The sequence below is a fragment of the Mobula birostris genome, chromosome 5 (genome assembly GCF_030028105.1).
Source record: "Mobula birostris isolate sMobBir1 chromosome 5, sMobBir1.hap1, whole genome shotgun sequence".
Classification (NCBI taxonomy): Eukaryota; Metazoa; Chordata; class Chondrichthyes; order Myliobatiformes; family Myliobatidae; genus Mobula; species Mobula birostris.
In genome coordinates, this window is record NC_092374.1 from 197,981,781 (window position 1) to 198,001,933 (window position 20,153).

Below are 20,153 nucleotides of genomic sequence, written 5' to 3' on the forward strand. Positions count from 1 at the left end.
TGTGGCAGAGAATTCCACAGATTCACCACTCTCTGTGTGAAGAAGTTTTTCCTAATCTCGGTCCTAAAAGGCTTCCCCTCTATCCTCAAACTGTGACCCCTCGTTCTGGACTTCCCCAACATCGGGAACAATCTTCCTGCATCTAGCCTGTCCAATCCCTTTAGGATCTTATACGTTTCAATCAGATCCCCCCCTCAATCTTCTAAATTCCAACGAGTACAAGCCCAGTTCATCCAGTCTTTCTTCATATGAAAGTCCTGCCATCCCAGGAATCAATCTGGTGAACCTTCTCTGTACTCCCTCTATGGCAAGGATGTCTTTTCTCAGATTAGGGGACCAAAACTGCACACAATACTCCAGGTGCGGTCTCACCAAGGCCTTGTACAACTGCAGTAGTACCTCCCTGCTCCTGTACTTAAATCCTCTCGCTATAAATGCCAGCATACCATTCGCCTTTTTGACCGCCTGCTGTACCTGCATGCCCACTTTCAATGACTGGTGTATAATGACACCCAGGTCACGTCGCACCTCCCCTTTTCCTAATCGGCCACCATTTTTCCTATTTTTGCCACCAAAGTGGATAACTTCACATTTATCCACATTAAATTGCATCTGCCATGAATTTGCCCACTCACCCAACCTATCCAAGTCACCCTGCATCCTCCTCACAGCTAACACTGCCACCCAGCTTCGTGTCATCCGCAAACTTGGAGATGCTGCATTTAATTCCCTCATCCAAGTCATTAATATATATTGTAAACAACTGGGGTCCCAGCACTGAGCCTTGCGGTACCCCACTAGTCACCGCCTGCCATTCTGAAAAGGTCCCGTTTATTCCCACTCTTTGCTTCCTGTCTGCTAACCAACTCTCCACCCACACCAATACCTTGCCCCCAATACCGTGTGCTTTAAGTTTGCACACTAATCTCCTGTGTGGGACCTTGTCAAAAGCCTTCTGAAAATCCAAATATACCACATCCACTGGTTCTCCCCTATCCACTCTACTAGTTACATCCTCAAAAAATTCTATGAGATTCGTCAGACATGATTTTCCTTTCACAAATCCATGCTGACTCTGTCCGATCATTTCACCACTTTCCAAATGTGCTGTTATCACATCCTTGATAACTGACTCCAGCAGTTTCCCCACCACCGACGTTAGGCTAACCGGTCTATAATTCCCCGGTTTCTCTCTCCCTCCTTTTTTAAAAAGGGGAGTTACATTAGCCACCCTCCAATCCTCAGGAACTAGTCCAGAATCTAACGAGTTTTGAAAAATTATCACTAATGCATCCACTATTTCTTGGGCTACTTCCTTAAGCAACCTGGGATGCAGACCATCTGGCCCTGGGGATTTATCTGCCTTCAATCCCTTCAATTTACCTAACACCACTTCCTTACTAACATGTATTTGCTTGGTGAGTTTATAGTAATAAGCTACATTTTGTCCTACTAAAGGATCCCATCCTTTCATGGGCCAAACATTTGGTTTGAAGGACTAATGAGATAGACTTGAGTCCAAGGGCAGGTCTGGCCCCGAAAGCACCTGAAAGGCAGAAAATATGCAGTGGGCAAATGTTTGAATCTTACTTTGCAAAGGCTCTTTGCTGAAAACTGGAGGCTGAAGGCTGAATGGGGGCGAGTGGAGGGATGAGTCTTCCTCCAGGCTCTGCTCTGTCGCAGGGTCACCTGTGGGAAACATTAGTGGGTGTACTTGAACAAATCACGAATTGGCTGAACACAGTATAAATCAAAATCTACTTCCAATTTAAAAGGTACATGTTTTTTGAAATCTGGGCTGCTAAGTACAAGAACAACACTGATCCAATCCAAGCAACACACACAAAACGTTGGAGGAACTCAGCAGGCCCGGCAGCTTCCATGGATAAAAAGTAAACAGTCGACATTTCGTGCCGAGACCCTTCAGCAGGACTGGAGAAAAATATGCAGAGTCAGAGTAAAAAAGTGATCCAGCGCAAACGGTGTTCGTCCCACTGTATCTTGCACAGGGAGGGTCCAATGTACATGGGACAAATACCCAAAAATACACAGCTGGAGAAAGTAGTTTTAGTTGTGCTTGGACACAGGATCAATATGGAACGGTATCTCCTTGTCATCCAGTCCTGATGAAGAGTCTTGGCCCAAAACATTGACTGTTTATTCCTCTCAATAGATGGTGCCTGACTTGCTGAGTTGCTTCAGCATTTTGTGTGTGTGACACAAGCTTTCCAGCACCTGCAGAATCTGCTCTGGGCGTATGCCTGCACAAGCACATCCATCAGCTGCATTCTGTGACAGAGACAGAGAGAAAGTGAGTGAGTACGTACACGTGAGAGCGGGAAAGCGAAAGAGCAAGAGAGTGAGAAACAGTGTTTGTCTGTCTCTGAGTGTGAGTGAGAGTATGAATTGAGCCAAATCTCATGCTTCCATGCTGTATGACTACGACTCTCGTGCTCTGTACATGAATGAGAGCTCTAATGTAATCGACACTGAACGTGGTCATTACGGCTTTACTAATACAGTTACTAGATCAGGAATCTGGCACAAACCCAGCAAAGAATCACCCCAGGGCTCTAGTGTGGACAGACTGCCCACAAGGACTGCAGTTGGACAGACTGGGTGGGGGGAGAGAGAGAGAGATGTGGGTCCGAGTACCCAGGCTGGCACAATGAGCATGGTCGACGCTGGGGTCCTGCAGGTCCTGATTGTGGGGAGAGGGGGAGGGAGCTCTCTCTCTCTGCCCCCTCCCCTCCTCCTCTCGCTCTCCCCCCCCAACACCCTTCACAGCTCTCCCCAACCCAGTCATAGAGCACTTCTGCACAGGACCAGGCTATTCGGCCCATCTAGTCTGAGCCAACCTGATTTTATGCTTGGTCCCATCGACCTGCACCTAGACCATAACCCGCCACACTTCGTTCATCCACGTACTCGTCCATGTTCAGTTATAACATCTTCAATGTTATAAGTGAACCCACATCCACCACATCCACTGGCAGTTCATTCCACACTTACATCAGCCTCTGAGGTGGAGAAGTTCTCCCTCAGGTTCCCATTGAATATTTCACCTTTCATCCTTAACCTATGACCTCTAGTTCAGGCCTCACCGGACCTGATGGGAAAATCCTGCATGCATTCACCTTATCTATACACCACATTATTTTTCCAAGTGAAAACAAATTTCTACAAATTGGTCTAAATTTATACAAATATAAAACACAAAATAATGGATTGCATAAATACTCAAGTCAGTATTTAATAGATGCACGTTTCGCAGCAATTACAACCTTGAGTCTGTGTGGATAGGTCTCTATTGGCTTAGCACATCTGGACACTACAATTTTTCGTCATTCTTCTTCACAAAACCGTTCAATCTCTGTCAGATTGTATGGGCTTCATGAGTGAACAGCCCTTTTCGAGCCCAGCCACAAATTCTCAATGGATTGAGAATTACGCCAAACATAGCATTTAGTCTGATGGCAAAAAAGCTCAATTTTGGTTTCATCAGACCATAGAACTTTCTTCCTGTTGACTTCAGAGTCTCCCACAATGCCTTCAGGGAACTCTAGCCCAGATTTCATGTGAGTTTTATTTTTCCCTCAACATTGGCTTTCACTTTGCCACTCTCCCATAAAGCTGTGACTGGTAAAGCACCTGGGCAACAGTTGTATGCACTCTCTCTCCCATCTCAGCCACTGAAGCTTGTAACTCCTCCAGAGTTGTCACAGGTCCCTTGGTGGCCTCCCTCACTTGTCCCCTTCTTGCACAGTCACTCCATTTTTGAGGACTGCCTGCTCTTGGCAGATTTACAGCTGTGCCATATTCTTTCCATTTCTTGATGATTGACTTAACAAGGGATATTCAGTGACTGGAAACTTTCTTGTATCCAACTCCTGACACGTGCTCTTCAACAACATTTGCGCGGAGTTGCTTGGATTGTTCTTTTGCATTCATGGTGCAGTTTTTACCAGGAAGTTGACTCACCAGCAGTTGGACACTCCAGATACACGTGTATTTTTACTACAATCAGTGGAAACACCTTGACTGTACACAGGTCTCCAAAAACAGATTTCCATTTAACTAATTATGTGACTTCTAAAACCAATTGGCAGCGACAGTGATGATTTGGTGTGTCATATTAAGGGGGGGGTGTGAATACATATGCAATTATTTTGTGTTTTATATTTATAATTAATTTAGATCACTTTGTAGAGTTCTGTTTTTACATTGGCTCAAGAGTCTTTTTCTGTTGATCAGTGTCAAAAAAAAGCCAAATTAAATCCACTATGATTCAATGTTGTAAAAAATACAAAACATGAAAACTTTGAAGGGGGGGAGGGGATGAATACTTTTTATAGGCACTGTATTTTATCAAGTATGATAATTTGCCTTTGAATCCTGTGGGAGTTCTAGGACATGACCTCTTCTCATCAATACCATCAGGGAGGAAGTACAGGAGACTGAAGACCCACACTCAATGTTTTAGGAACAGGTTATTTCCCCTCCGCTCTCAGATTTCTGAACCCTTGAACACTACCTCGCGAATTTGCTCTTTTTGTACTTATTTATTTACTTTTTATATATTTCTCATTGTAACGTTTTTATGTACTGCACTGTACAGCTGCTTCAAAACAATAAATTTCATAGTATGGAAGTCGTGACAAGGCAATGGTTAAGATAATGTATTTGTGAGGATAGGTTAGAGATAGATAGTGTGCAATTAACTCAGGCAAGGAAGGTCTTGGAAGAGCATAGCTCCCCCTTTGTACAGCACAGGACGAGAGTCAGAGTCAAGATAATCAAAGGATCCTTGGGTGATAATGACTATTGAGCAGTTCCTTTACCACTTCTAAAGTATCACTGGCCTTCACCATGTAGATTCTACTGTCCATCAATACTTGTAATATTGCAGTGTTATTGGTGACTGATTATACAAATAAGAAATTTAAACAAGCACAAAGTTACCAACTGGTCAATATCTGTAACCAGCTTAACACCAGGCAGCATCTCTAGAAAGAGGTACAGTCGATGTTTTGGGCCCAGACCCTTTGTCATCGGCCCGAAACGTTGACTGTACCTCTTCCTAGAGATGATGCCTGGCCTGCTGCGTTCACCAGCAACTTTTATGTGTGTTGCTTGAAATTCCAGCATCTGCAGATTTCCTCGTGTTTGCATCTGTAACCAGCTGGTCCATTTCCGTATAAAAATGACAAGCTTTAGAACAGTTTGACAACAAGGGCTGTGCTGTTGTTCTTGTGCACAACTAAATAAAGAATGATTGAGGAACAAGGGCAAGTTTTCAGAGTCCAGTTAATAACTGACAACAACAATGTATGTCAGTGATGTTAAACCTGTTTCTGAGTTGCTACCCAGTGAAAAACTAAATTTTGCTCCAACACCATTTCATGCCATCCCTACACACATCATTGTCCACAGATACCACATTCACATCTAGATCAGTATCCACATGTGGCCTAACCAAAGTTCTGGATCCCTCCACTCTGGGTGTGTTTACCCCAGAACTTACTTTTGGCATGGCCCTTGCTGAAAGTCGGAGACCGGAAAGTAAATAACTGCGTGCCCTCTTCCTCTGTGTTGTCTGCCGCTGTCGCAGGGTTACCTGTGGAAGAGCAAAGGAAGCTTCGCATCAAGACTCGGCCCAAGTGTGTCAAATCAGATCCTTCTGATAGGTGGGGGCTGGAAAGGCAATGCCTCAAAAAGGCATCGTCCATCATTAAGGACCCCATCACCCAGGACATGCCCTTTTCTTAATACAGGTATCCCCCACTTTTCAAAAGTTCGCTTCACCCACTTTGCTTTTACGAAAGATCTACATTAGTACCTGTTTTCACGAACCGAAAGAAATCCGAAGAAGATTTTCGCTTTTACAAAAAAAGGCGAAAAGCAAAAACAGTGTTCAGCGTCTGTTTTGCAGCGAGCCATTATAGAGGCAGCGCGCACCCCGAGCAGCGAGAGTCGCGCCGCCAAGCTCCTTCCCTGGGAACTACATTCAGCATCAAGCTGCCATAGCTTTGAACTGCGTGAGATTTTCGCTACAACTGACAGTGCTGCAATGACTGTAGAAAGTAAGACTTTAATTTTGAAAGGGCACATAGGTTTAGGGCAGGTTTGCAGGGTGTTTTGAGTGCTTACAAAGAACTATAGATAGAAAAATACGTGAACCTTCCAGTGTGCTCGCTGTCTTCCCGATTCTGTTAAGTGAAACTACACTGTACATACATTATTTCTACTTTATATAGGCTGTGTATTTATCATATCATTCCTGCTTGTACTATATGTTAGTGTTATTTTAGGTTTGATGTGTTACTTGGTATGATTTGGTAGGTTATCTTTTGGGTCTGGGAATGTTCAAAATTTTTTCCCATATAAATTAATGGTAATTGGTTTTTCGCATTACGCCACTTTGGCTTATGAAAGGTTTCATAGGAATGCTCTACTTTCGGACAGCGGGGGAAACCTGTACTGACATCAGAGAGGAGGTAAAGGAGTCTGAAGACACACTCAATGATTTAGGAACAGCTTCTTCCCCTCTGAATGGACAATGAACCCATTAACACTACCTCACCACCTTCCCTCTCTTTTAAAACAACTTTATTTTTGTTTTTATATACACCTCTTATTGAAATTTAGAGACCTTATTATGTATTTCACTGTACTGCTGCCCCAAAACAACAAATTTCACGACATATGCCGGTGATATTAAACCTGATCTCGTTATCACTTCCACCACTCGATGTACAAACGTTTGTACTTTCAGAACGGTACCTTTCATTGTAGCTCAAGACACAATAACTGGTGTTGGTTTTGGTTTATGTTTGTCATATTTTCCAAGACTGTGAAAAGCTTGTTTTGCCAACTGTTCATACAGATCAGTGCATTCAGCTAGGATAAGCTAAAACAATAACAATGCGTAATATTTTTGCACTCGTTTTCTACAGATTTTTTTTTTTATGTTCCTTGTATAGATGTTTTAAAATATATTTTCTGTACTGCTGCCACAAATCAACAGATTTCACAACATTTATCAGTGATACAAAACCTGATTCTGATTCAGAATCTGGACCAACACAGAATCTGTTGTAGGAACTCAGCGAGTCAAGCAGCATCTGTGGGGGAAAGCAACTGTCGACATTTCGGGACTGGTGCAGGGCTTTGACTGGAAATATTAACAGTTCCTTCCCCCACTCCATCACCCACAGATGCTGCTTGACCTGCCAAAATCTACCCAGCAAATTGTGTGCTAGTCCTTTTAAAAAGCATGCTTTTTTAAAATTTCCTGTTACAGTGGGGGTAGAAGGGTAGGTTGGCAAGTTTGCAGACGACACAAAGGTTGGTGGTGTTGTAGATAGTGTAGAGGATTGTCAAAGTTTGCAGAGAGACATTGATCGGATGCAGAAGTGGGCTGAGAAGTGGCAGATGGAGTTCAACCCGGAGAAGTGTGAGGTGGTACACTTTGGAAGGACAACTCCAAGGCAGAGTACAAAGTAAATGGTAGGATACTTGGTAGTGTGGAGGAGCAGAGGGATCTGGGGGTACATGTCCACAGATCCCCGAAAGTTGCCTCACAGGTAGATAGGGTAGTTAAGAAAGCTTGTGGGGTGTTAGCTTTCATAAGTCTAGGGATAGAGTTTAAGAGTCACGAGGTAATGATGCATCTCTATAAAACTCTGGTTAGGCCACATTTGGAGTACTGTGTCCAGTTCTGGTCGCCTCACTATAGGAAGGATGTGGAAGCATTGGAAAGGGTACAGAGGAGATTTACCAGGATGCTGCCTGGTTTAGAGAGTATGGATTAGAATCAGAGATTAAAGGAGCTAGGGCTTTACTCTTTGGAGAGAAGGAGGATGAGAGGAGATATGATAGAGGTATACAAAATATTAAGAGGAATAGACAGAGTGGACAGCCAGCACCTCTTCCCCAGGGCACCACTGCTCAATACAAGAGGACATGGCTTTAAGGTAAGGGGTGGGAAGTTCAAGGGGAATATTAGAGGAAGGTTTTTTACTCAGAGAGTGGTTGGTGCGTGGAATGCACTGCCTGAGTCAGTGGTGGAGGCAGATACACTAGTGAAATTTAAGAGAGTACTGGACAGGTATACAGAGGAATTTAAGGTGGGGGGGGTTATATGGGAGGCAGGGTTTAAGGGTCGGCACAACATTGTGGGCCGAAAGGCCTGTACTGTGCTGTACTATTCTCTGTTCAGTTGCTGAAGACTTGATTCTAGGCTCAGTTCCCACAATGCTGGGTACCTGCCTCAGAAAGTAGATGGAAAGTATTGAACGTGTTAAGAACAAGCATGGGGACAGAGCTGTGCATCAGAAGATGGTTCAGCCTCTCAGGGGATGGGGTGGGAACTACAGCAAATATTGGAAGTGGTGGTAGTTACAATTTTGTGAGGTGACCGGCCTTGCCAATATTTATTTAATGAAACTCAAAGATGGTCCATGAGTTGAACACATGATTTACAAGAGCTATGTGTCAAGAGCATCCAGTGAGAACATGAGCAAGTGCCTGTAGATAAGGATGCTTAAACAGAACAGAAATTAAAAGGAATACATAGGCAGAGACTGGTCAGAATTTGGATCTGGCCCAATAAAACATAGGAGCAGAATTAGGTCATTTGGAGAATTGAGTCTGCTCTGTCATTTGATCAAGGCTGATTTATTTTAATGCTAGGAGTATTGCGGGGAAGGTGGATGAGTTGAGGGCGTGTATTGACACGTGGAATTATGATGTTATAGCAATTAGTGAAACTTGGCTACAGGAGGTGCAGGACTGGCAGCTTAATATTCCAGGGTTCCAATGTTTCAGATGTGATCGAGGCAGAGGAATGAAAGGTGGGGGAGTAGCATTGCTTGTTAGGGAAAATATTACAGCAGTGCTCAGGCAGGACAGATTAGAGGGCTTGTCTACTGAGTTCTTATGGGTGGAGCTGAGAAACAGGAAAGGCATGGCCACATTAGTGAGATTGTATTACAGACCACCCAATAGTCAACGAGACTTGGAAGAGCAAATCTGCAGAGAGATAGCAGGCAACTGCAGGAAAGATAAAGTTGTGGTGGTAGGGGATTTTAATTTTCCATACATTGATTGGGACTCCCATACTGTTAGGGGTCTAGATGGTTTAGAGTTTGTAAAATGTGTTCAGAAAAGTTTTCTAAATCAATATATAGGGGGACCAACTAGAGGGGATGCAATATTGGATCTCCTGTTAGGAAACGAGTTAGGGCAAGTGATGGAAGTCTGTGTAGGGGAGCACTTTGGTTCCAGTGACCATAACACCATTAGTTTCAATTTGATCATGGACAAGGATAGATCTAGTCCTAGGGTTGAGGTTCTGAACTGGAAGAAGGCCAAATTTGAAGAAATGAGAAAAGATCTAAAAAGCGTGGATTGGGACAGTTTGTTCTCTGGCAAAGATGTGATTGGTAGGTGGGAAGCCTTCAAAGGGGAAATTTTGAGAGTGCAGAGTTTGTATGTTCCTGTCAGGATTAAATGCAAATTGAATAGGAATAAGGAACCTTGGTTCTCAAGGGATATTGCAACTCTGATAAAGAAGAATAGGGAGTTATATGAAATGTATAGGAAACAGGGAGTAAATCAGGTTCTTGAGGAGTATAAGAAGTGCAAGAAAATACTTAAGAAAGTAATCAGGAGGGCTAAAAGAAGACATGAGGTTGCCTTGGCAGTCAAAGTGAAGGATAATCCAAAGAGCTTTAACAAGTATATTAAGAGCAAAAGGATTATAAGGGATAAAATTGGTCCTCTTGAAGATCAGAGTGGTCGGCTATGTGCAGAACCAAAGGAAATGGGGGAGATCTTAAATAGGTTTTTTGCGTATGTATTTACTAAGGAAACTGGCATGAAGTCTATGGAATTGAGGGAATCAAGTAGTGAGATCATGGAAACTGTACAGATTGAAAAGGAGGAGGTGCTTGCTGTCTTGAGGAAAATTAAAGTGGATAAATCCCCGGGACCTGACAGAGTGTTCCCTCGGACCTTGAAGGAGACTAGTGTTGAAATTGCGGGGGCCCTGGCAGAAATATTTTAAATGTCGGTGTCTACGGGTGAGGTGCCGGAGGATTGGAGAGTGGCTCATGTTGTTCCGTTGTTTAAAAAAGGATCGAAAAGTAATCCGGGAAATTATAGGCCAGTGAGTTTAACGTCGGTAGTAGCTAAATTATTGGAGGGAGTACTAAGAGACAGAATCTACAAGCATTTGGATAGACAGGGACTTATTAGGGAGAGTCAACATGGTTTTGTGCGTGGTAGGTCATGTTTGACCAATCTATTGGAGTTTTTCGAGGAGGTTACCAGGAAAGTGGATGAAGGGAAGGCAGTGGATATTGTCTACATGGATTTCAGTAAGGCCTTTGACAAGGTCCCGCATGGGAGGTTAGTTAGGAAAATTCAGTCACTAGGTATACATGGAGAGGTGGTAAATTGGATTAGACATTGGTTCAATGGAAGAAGCCAAAGAGTGGTGGTAGAGAATTGCTTCTCTGAGTAGAGGTCTGTGACTAGTGGTGTGCCACAGGGATCAGGGCTGGGTCCATTGTTATTTGTCATCTATATCAATGATCTGGATGATAATGTGGTAAATTGGATCAGCAAATTTGCTGATTATACAAAGACTGGAGGTGTAGTAGACAGTGAGGAAGGTTTTCAGAGCCTGCAGAGGGACTTGGACCAGCTGGGAAAATGGGCTGAAAAATGGCAAATGGAGTTTAATACTGACAAGTGTGAGGTATTGCACGTTGGAAGGACAAACCAAGGTTGAACATACAGGGTTAATGGTAAGGCACTGAGGAGTGCAGTAGAACAGAGGGATCTGGGAATACAGATACAAAATTCCCTAAAAGTGGCGTCACAAGTAGATAGGGTCGTAAAGAGAGATTTTGGTACACTGGCCTTTATTAATCAAAGTACTGAGTATAAGAGCTGGAATGTTATGATGAGGTTGTATAAGGCATTGGTGAGGCCGAATCTGGAGTATTGTGTTCAGTTTTGGTCACCAAATTACAGGAAGGATATCAATAAGGTTGAAAGAGTGCAGAGAAGGTTTACAAGGATGTTGCCAGGACTTGAGAAACTCAGTTACAGAGAAAGGTTGAATAGGTTAGGACTTTATTTCCTGGAGCGTAGAAGAATGAGGGGTGATTTGATAGGGGTATATAAAATTATGATGGGTATAGATAGAGTGAATGCAAGCAGGCTTTTTCCACTGAGGCAAGGGGAGAAAAAAACCAGAGGACATGGGTTAAGGGTGAGGGGGGAAAAGTTTAAAGGGAACATTAGCGGGGGGGCTTCTTCACACAGAGAGTGGTGGGAGTATGGAATGAGCTGCCAGGTGAGGTGGTAAATGCGGGTTCTTTTTTAACATTTAAGAATAAATTGGACAGATACATGGATGGGACGTGTATGGAGGGATATGGTCCGTGTGCAGGTCGGTGGGACTAGGCAGAAAATGGTTCGGCACAGCCAAGGAGGGCCAAAAGGCCTGTTTCTGTGCTGTAGTTTCTATGGTTTCTATTATCCCTCTAAACCCCTTCTCTCCTTTCTCCCCGTAACCACTAGTACTAATCAAGAACCCATCAACTTTCACTTTAAATATTCCCAATGACTTGGCCTCCATGGCTTTCTGTGGCAACGAATTCCACAGGTTCCCCACCCTTTGGCAAAAGTCATTCTTCCTCATCCCTCTTCTAAAGGGCTGTCCTTTTATCTTGATGTTGTGCCCTCTGGCCCTAGACTCTCCATATTCACTCTAGCTGGGCCCTTCAATATTCGATGGGTTTCAATGAGACCCCCTCCCTCCACAAGCCCAGAGCCATCGAGCCCTCCCCATACTTTAACCCTTTCATTCCTCAATTATTCTTATAAACCTCCTTAGGACCTTCCCCAATGCCAGCACATCCTTTCTTAGACATGGGACCCAAAACTGCTCCCAGTATTCCAAATGCCTTACAAAGCCTCAGAATTAAAGCCTTGCTCATATACTCTAGTCCAGCGGTCCCCAACCACCGGGCCGCGAGGAAACGATATGATTTGGCGATATGAGTCAGCTGCACCTTTCTTCATTCCCTGTCACGCACTGTTGAGCTTGAATGCACGCGAGGTCATTACCCGCGCGTCATCCATGTCAGCGCGGGAAGGAGATCAACTGCTCGAGCTTGCAAGTGATGGTGGGCTGAAAAGTATGTTTGACATAACATCTCTGCCGGCATTCTGGATCAAAGTCAAGGCTAAATATCCTGAGATAGTCAGGAAAGCACTGAAAACGTTGCTTCCATTTCCAATATCATATCCCTGAATGAATGCAATGAAAACTAGATTGCAGAATAAACTGAACATAAGGAACCCCCTTCGAGTATCACTGTCTCCCGTCACCTTTCGATGGGACCGTCTTGCTGCAGGAAAATAAGGTCAGGGCTCCCACTGATTTAGCGATATTGGTGTGTTGCAATGATTTTATATGTTCATACGGGAAAATATGTGCTGTGTGTTTAATATCCAAACATTACTTAAAATGTTATGATGCTATTGACTTATAAAACCATCTAACAATTACAGCACAGAAACAGGCCATCTCTGCCCTTCTAGTCCCTGCCGAACGCTACTCTCACCTAGTCCCACCGACCTGCACTCAGCCCATAATCCTCCATTCCTTTCCTGTCCATATACCTATCCAATTTTTCTTTAAATGATAATATTCAACCTGCCTCTACCACTTCTACTGGAAGTTCGTTCAACACTTACTTCAAGTTCCCCTGTCCTCCCCTGATAATTGACTTATCACTATATTCATGCGAGGAAAATATGCACTGTGTGCTTAATATTAAATTCGTTAGGTAAACCCTTTTAGAAACGAAATTGAGTGTATTAGCCATTTATCACCTATATTCCAGTTGAGATTAACCCCCCCCCCACCGAACAGAATCGCCAAAAACGATTTGTAGAAAAAAATCGGCACGTATACACATGCGCACTGGTGCCCGCGCAAGGCTTCATGGTCATTGTAGTCTTCTTTGGGTAAACCCAACGTATTTGACTGCTACTTTTGTCCGTTGGCAACCCTACCACCACCACCACCACCACCCCCCCACCCCCGGTCAGCCGGTCCGCAAGAATATTGTCAATATTAAACCGGTCCGCAGTGCCAAAAGGGTTGGGGACCCCTGCTCTAGTCCTCTTAGAATGAATGCTGACGTTGCATTTGCCTTCCTCACTATCGATTCAACCTGCAAGTTAACCTCCAGGGAATTCTGCCCGAGAACTCCCAAATAAATGGACTCTTTCTGTGCGATAGTAAACCCATGACTGAACAACACATACAGAGCTACTGGTGCAGGTCACGGAGAGCCTTTGAACAGCAAAAGCTTTGCACTGCCTCACTTACCACCTTGAGGTTCTTGGTTGAAGCTTGGACAGTCACTGGTGTACACCTGAGTGGCCTCTTCCTCCGTGTTGGCAGCTACAGAAAGGAGAAAGACCAGTGAGCGCTATTGATCATTCAGCAGAGCAGCTACAGCCGGGACACTGAGGAACTTGGCAGAGCTTGGGGTGATGATCACTCTGCCCGAGGCCACAAGAGTTGTGAACACAGCCCGAGTCTATCTTGGAAACCAACCTCCTTCTGCTGACTCCATCTACACTACCAGCTGCCTCGGGAACGCAGACAGCACCATCAAAAACTTTTCCCACCCCTTATCCACACTTCCATTGGGCAGAAGATACAAAAGCTTGACAGAATGCACCACCAGGCACAGGGACAACTCCATATTTTAAATTACTCTTCAATGGGCCTTTTGTACAATAAAGAGCTGCTGATCAGTCAGTCTACATCGTCATGGCTTTTGCACCGTATTTGACGACCTGCACTGTTGCTGTAACTGAATCAATATATTTAAGTCAATTGCTTCTCCTCTTGTACTACCTTCATGTACTTACATGTGGAACGACCTGGCTGAGTGGTTCACAGAGCTTCTCACTGTACAATATTAAACCAATTGCCAGAGGAGAGAGCCCTTGAATTTACAATATCAAATTCATCATCATTATGTGCTGTACGGTACGGCATAAGTGATCATGGTCTCATGACCATGATTGCTCTTGACAAATTTTTCTACAGAAATGGTTTGCCATTGCCTTCTTCTGGGCAGTGTCTTTACACAACGGGTGACTCCAGCCATTATCAGTACTCTTCAGAGATTGCCTGACCGGCGTCAGTGGCCACATAACCGGGACTCTGATATGCACCACCTGCTCTCATGGCTTTATGTGACCCTAAATGGAGGAAGTGGTGGGAGAGAGGGGGCGGTAGTGGTAAGCAGGTGCCACACCTTGCCCAAGGGTGAGCTGCAGGCTAGCGCCTTACACCTCCTTTGGTTGAGACGCATCTCCACCCTACCACTCACCAAAATCATAATGATCTATCAATAACAGTTACTCAACTATTCCACAATTTACGGAATAGTTCGATATCTTGTCTTTCTGAATTTGAAGCGCACACCAGCAGTGGCAAGTGCTTCAATTCCTTGTGGCAGATGATTCTGGGATCAACTTTGTTCTCCATATACACTCACGTGTATTAGGCGAGCTGGCACGATAGGCAACAAAAAAACAACTTTCAACAATTATCAATAAAGATTTATATTAAAATAAAGTTAGAAGTACAGATGTGGAATAAATGTGGAATGCACAAATACCAGCATATATTTACAAAATAAACAGTATTATAAAAAGTGGCAGTGACATTCAGTAAGATCATAGCTCCACTTATCAGATTTCCATCCCACCATAAGCCCGAGGTAACAAAATTATCAAGATTTAAAATTAATTACTATCAAAGCACTCTGCTACAGTTTGCGAAGGAGAGCCATCACCTTTGCATCAGTGAGACTTAAATCAGGGAATGTGGATATTACATTACCACTGGATCAGTGAGACAAACTCCAGACACTTCCCAATAAGCTGTAATAGATTTACAATAGCACTAAGTTTTTCCTTTTAGGCATTATTTCCTGTCACGAGGCCTTAGTGAGTCCAGCAAGGGCCAGACTTGCCCACATTAGTTAACACTTCCACAGCCAAGTAACCAGAGGCTGCATGCCTAACTGAGGTAATAAGTTAGAAGCAAAAGCCTTGTTAATGGTTCTTCATCCCATCCAATAAAACCTCAAGACATAGAAGAAGAATTTGTCCATAAAGATTTACCTTCCTTCTCAACCCCACGCTCCAGCCTTCTCCCTGTACCCTTCGATGCCCTTACTATTCAAGAACCTATCAACCTCCGCTTCAAATTTACCCAATGACTTGACCTGCACAGCTTTTGTGGCAGTGAATTCCAGATACACCACCCTCTGGTTGAAGAAATTCCTCCTCATCTCCATTCTAAAGGGACGTCCTTCTATTCTGAGGTAACACTCTCTTGTTGTAGACTCAACCAATATTGGAATCATGCTTTCCATGTCCACACTATTTAGATCTTTCATTTATGTGATAGGTTTCATTGAGATGCCATTCCATGCGCCCCCCCCCCCCCATTCTTCTAAACTAAAGGAAGTACAGGCCCAGAGCCGTCAAATGTTCCTCAAATATTAACCCTTTCATTCCTGGGATAATTCTTGTGAACCTCCTCTGGACCCTCTCCAATGTCAACACATCTTTTCTTAGATAGGTGGACTAAAATTGCTCACAATATTCCCAAGTTTGGTCTGAACAATGCCTTATAAAGACTCAGCATCAAATCCTTGCTCTTATATTCTAGTTCTCTCAAAATGAATGCTAACATCACATTTGCCTTCCTTACCACCGACTCAACCTACAAGTTAATCTTTAGAGAATCCTACACAAGAACTCCCAAGTCCCTTTGCACCTCGGACTTCTGAATTTCCTCCCAGTCAGAAATTGTCTACACCTTTATTCCTTCTACCAAAGTGTATGACCATACACTTCCCTACACTATATTCCATCTACCACACCTTTGCCCATTTTCCCAATCTATCAAGATCTCTGCAGACCCCCTGCTTTCTAAACACTACCTGCCCCTCAACCTATCGTCTGCATGCTTAGCCATGAAGCCATCAATTCTGTCATCTAAATCACTGACAAAAAAATGTGAAGAGGTTCCAACACTCACTCCAGTGGAACACCACTGATCACTGGCAATGTGGTCAGACCAATGCCTTATAAAGCCGCAGCATTGTATACTTGCTCTGGAAATGAATGCTCTGGGAAAAGCAATTCCTCCTCATCAACTACCATGGGATGAATTCTGGGAGCCTTTGCTCTGCTGAAAATGACTAATTTGGCAATGGCTGGGAACTGAGTGCCTCTGCTTCATGCAGCTTAGTTACGTATCAGCAGCGTGCTCATCAATGGGCCAGAGTAAAGACCAGCCGGCAAGTGACAGCTCTGAGAGAACGCTACACTGCCAGAGGAGATGTTGCCGGGATGAGGTTTGAAAAGGGGGTCTCTGGAGTGGATGTAAAGCATGTCCTGATGTATGGCTTTGAATGGCAAGGTAGGAAAGCAGCTGATTTTCTGCTGGGGTTTCTAGGACTGGAGTGCAGAAATGTCTTTGAGCACAGCATAGCTGTGGGTGCTATGTTGGCATAGAAGTGTGACCGTACTCACAGGCTGACCCCAGCCTCAGGCACTCCATTGGTCTAGGTCGACCTAGAATATTGTGTCCTCGCCATCTACCTGACACGCAAGCCTGGGCAGTACGGCATGGGGAGCGAGCTGCTGCCCGTGTAGCCGGTTCCCTTCTACACGCAGCCGATGAATCAAAAGGAATGGCAGAGACCAATATACCTTGGCACCAGTGGTATCACAGGAGTTGCCAGTCAGCATTGAACTTAATGTTGGACTGTCTGAGGGATTCCAGTTCCGGATTTTTCCCTTGTGGCTTACTCCCGAAGACTTCCCCATGAGTGGGTACCGCCACAAGGCAGTGCAGGTTTCAGATCAGAGTTTTCCTTCTCCTAAATGAGCGCCAACCACAGCTGACAAGCTCCATCTACCCAAAGCAACTGATTTTAAGGTGTCAGTAGCCCACTTTTCCCCCATTCAGTAAAAACAGTTCCACGTGTGAAGGACAGGAGCTGGACTTGATTGTCAGAAACTGTTTGAGGTGCACGCCACTGGGAACATTTAATAGGTAGTGGGAGCTTATCTCCACATTCCTCCGGCAACGACAACGTTAAGGAACCCCCAGCACTATCCTGGGACTGTGTCAGTCATTGATGCAAATGGCACATTTTACTGTATGTTTCAATATTTTACAGAACACTACAGCACAGTACAGGCTCTTTGGCCGACAATGCTGTGCCACCCTTTTAACCGACTCTAAACTCAATCTAACCCGTCCCTGCCACATCTTCCTCCATTTCTCTCATCATCCATATGCCTATCTAAGAGTCTCTTAAATGTCTGTAATGTATCTGCCTCTATCACCCTCAGCAGGGCATTCCAGGAAACCAGCACGCTCTATGTTAAAACTGACTTCTGGCTCTCCCCTATATTTTCCTCAATCACCTTACAATTATGCTCCCCTTTCACTGACCAGTTCCACCTCAGGAAATAGTCTCTGGGTGCCTACTCAATCACCTTGCACACCTCTACCAGGTCACCTCTCAGCCTCTGAGGTTTTGAAGTACACGTGACAAATAAAGTAAACCTAATCTACACGATTCAAGGAACATCCTTGAATAGCTCACCAGTTCTAGGCTTTTCCCTGGCCCTCTGCTTTCTCTTTATAAACATCTGCCTCCGAAGGCAATTGCAGTGTGAGGGGTTTTTTTCCACTCCAGAGTTGCACAAACACAGAATACGTGGAAAACAGAATGATAAGAAAGAACTAACCATCAGTCACAGGGTTCTCTTTTTCTGGTGTTTCATCCTGCGTGTTTGGAACCGTCAGGAAAAAACACTGAGTTGGTTGCACAGCATAAAACTCGCTTGTATCTGGAGAAAGATATAAAGCATCACTCATGAAAATAAGAACATAAGAAATAGGAGCGGGAGTAGACCACCTGGCCTGCTCTTCATCCAAGTCACAATAATAGACAAACATAATCTGCCTAAACTAATAACACAGATACAATTGTACTTCTTCTTGTTAATAGTGAGTACACCATTTAAACAATCACAGCCTAGGTTCAAAAAAGTACATGAAGCTCTGGAATAATGTCTTCTACAAAAGCTATTTGGAGTCAGGTGTTCAAATCAATGAGATGAATGTGGGTTGTCGAAGTGCCCTGCCCTATAAAAAAGACGAAGTCAGGTTACTGACAGAGACTGGTCTTCTTAAAAAAGATCTATTTATGTGCACCATGCCCCAATCTAAACAGCTTTTGGAGGACCTTAGAAGAAGAATTGTAGAGATGCATGAAGCTGGAAATATGGTTATATGGAAAAGGCTGCAAAAGCATTTCTAAAGACCTGAGTGTTCATCAGTCCACAGTAAGAGAAATTGTCTACAAATGCAGGAAATTCAGTACTGTTGCTACTCTCCCTAGGAGTGGGTGTCCTGCAAAAATCACACCAACAGCACAATGTGCAATGCTGAAAAAGGTGAAAAAGAACCCAAGAGTAACAGCAAAAGACCTGCAGAAATCTCTAGAACTTGCTAAAGTCTCTGTTTATGTGTCCACTGTAAGGAAGACCCTGAACAAGAGTGGTGTTCATGGAAGGTCACCACTGATCTCCAAAATAAATAAATAACTGCATCTCTCAAGTTTGCAGAAATCCACCTGGATGTTCCACAACACTTCTGGGACAATGTTCTGTGGACAGATGAGACAAAGGTTGAACATTTTCTCAAAATGCACACTGCTATGTTCAGCGGAAAAGGGGCACTGCACACCAACACCTCATCCCAATTGTGAAGCATGGTGGAAGGAGCATCATGGTTTGGGGCTGCAGTGCTGCCTCTGGGCCTGGACAGCCTGTAATCATTAAGGGAACAATAACTTCAAAATAGTATCAGACACTTTATAGGAGAACGTCAGGGTAGCAGTCCATCACTTGAAGCTTCATAGAAGTTGGATGATGCAACAAGACAATAATCTGAAACACAACAGTAAATCAACAACAGAATGGTTTAAGAAGAAGAAAAATTGTGTTCTGGAATGGCTGTCATAATTCAGACCTTAAACCAACTGAATCCTGTGGCATGACCTGAAGAGGGCTGTTCATGTGAGGTATCCAGAAATATTGATTTTGTATGGAGGAATAATTTAAAATTCCTCCTCACTGTTGTACAAGTCTGATCAGCAGATACAGAAAACATTTAGTGGAGGTTATTGCTGCTAAAGGGGTTATTAAATACAAGGGTTCACATATTTTTTCCAGCCCGGACTGTGAATGATTAAACAGTGTGTTCAATAAAGACATGAAAAGTACAATTGTTGGTGTGTTAATAGTTTCGGCAGATGGTGTTTGTTATAGTGACTTAGATGAAGATCAGACCATATTTTATGACTAATTAAAGCTGAAAACCAAGTAACTGCAAACTATTCATAAACTTTTTCTTGCAACAGTATGTACTTTAATAAAAAATTTACTTTGAACCTTACCACCTGCCTTTTTCCCCATAGCCCTAATGGGAAATAGATTTAGATAGAGATGAGGATAAACTGCTTTTCCCACAGTGAAAAGCAGAAGATTTGTGGAATTCTCTGCCCAGGGAAGCAGCAGAGCCTACCTCGTTAAATATATTTAAGACATATTTAGATAGATTTTTGCATAGCCTGTTAAATATATTTAAGGAGGTAGCCTTTACTGCTTCACTGAATTCACAATTCCCTACTTTTCACTGTGAAAAAAGCAGTTTATCTGCATGTCTATCCGAAATCTTTTCCCATTAATCTTGAGGCCACGTCCCCAGTTCCAGTGGAATCCATCAACCCATTTCACTGTATGCTTCGATGTTCGCATGACAAAAATATCTGAACCTGAATATAAGAGAAAGTAATCAAAATCAGGAATCCAGACAGCCTTTCCTACTCTCAAGAATGATCCCAGGAATTAAAGGCTTGATGTAAGAAGAGCATTTGATGTCTCTGGGCCTACACTCAGTGGAGTTCAGGAGGATGAGGGTTGTTGAGAGACGTGGACAGCATGGACAA

The 20,153-nt window shown here is 43.6% G+C and overlaps 1 protein-coding gene across 2 annotated transcripts in view; it reads right to left on the reverse strand.

The window, feature by feature from the left end:
• mdc1 (mediator of DNA damage checkpoint 1) overlaps nucleotides 1-20,153 on the reverse strand; it is an 82,763-nt gene that overhangs the window by 43,813 nt on the left and 18,797 nt on the right. Inside the window, exons 5-8 of one of the 2 annotated variants that reach the window (XM_072259284.1) lie at nucleotides 17,887-17,988; nucleotides 13,418-13,492; nucleotides 5,525-5,617; nucleotides 1,591-1,689 (exon numbers count right to left, since the gene is read on the reverse strand). In XM_072259284.1, the coding sequence (XP_072115385.1) occupies nucleotides 1,591-1,689; nucleotides 5,525-5,617; nucleotides 13,418-13,492; nucleotides 17,887-17,988 (369 nt within the window). The remainder of the gene's footprint in view (nucleotides 1-1,590; nucleotides 1,690-5,524; nucleotides 5,618-13,417; nucleotides 13,493-17,886; nucleotides 17,989-20,153) is intronic. The other variant, XM_072259285.1, reaches the window with a different exon arrangement.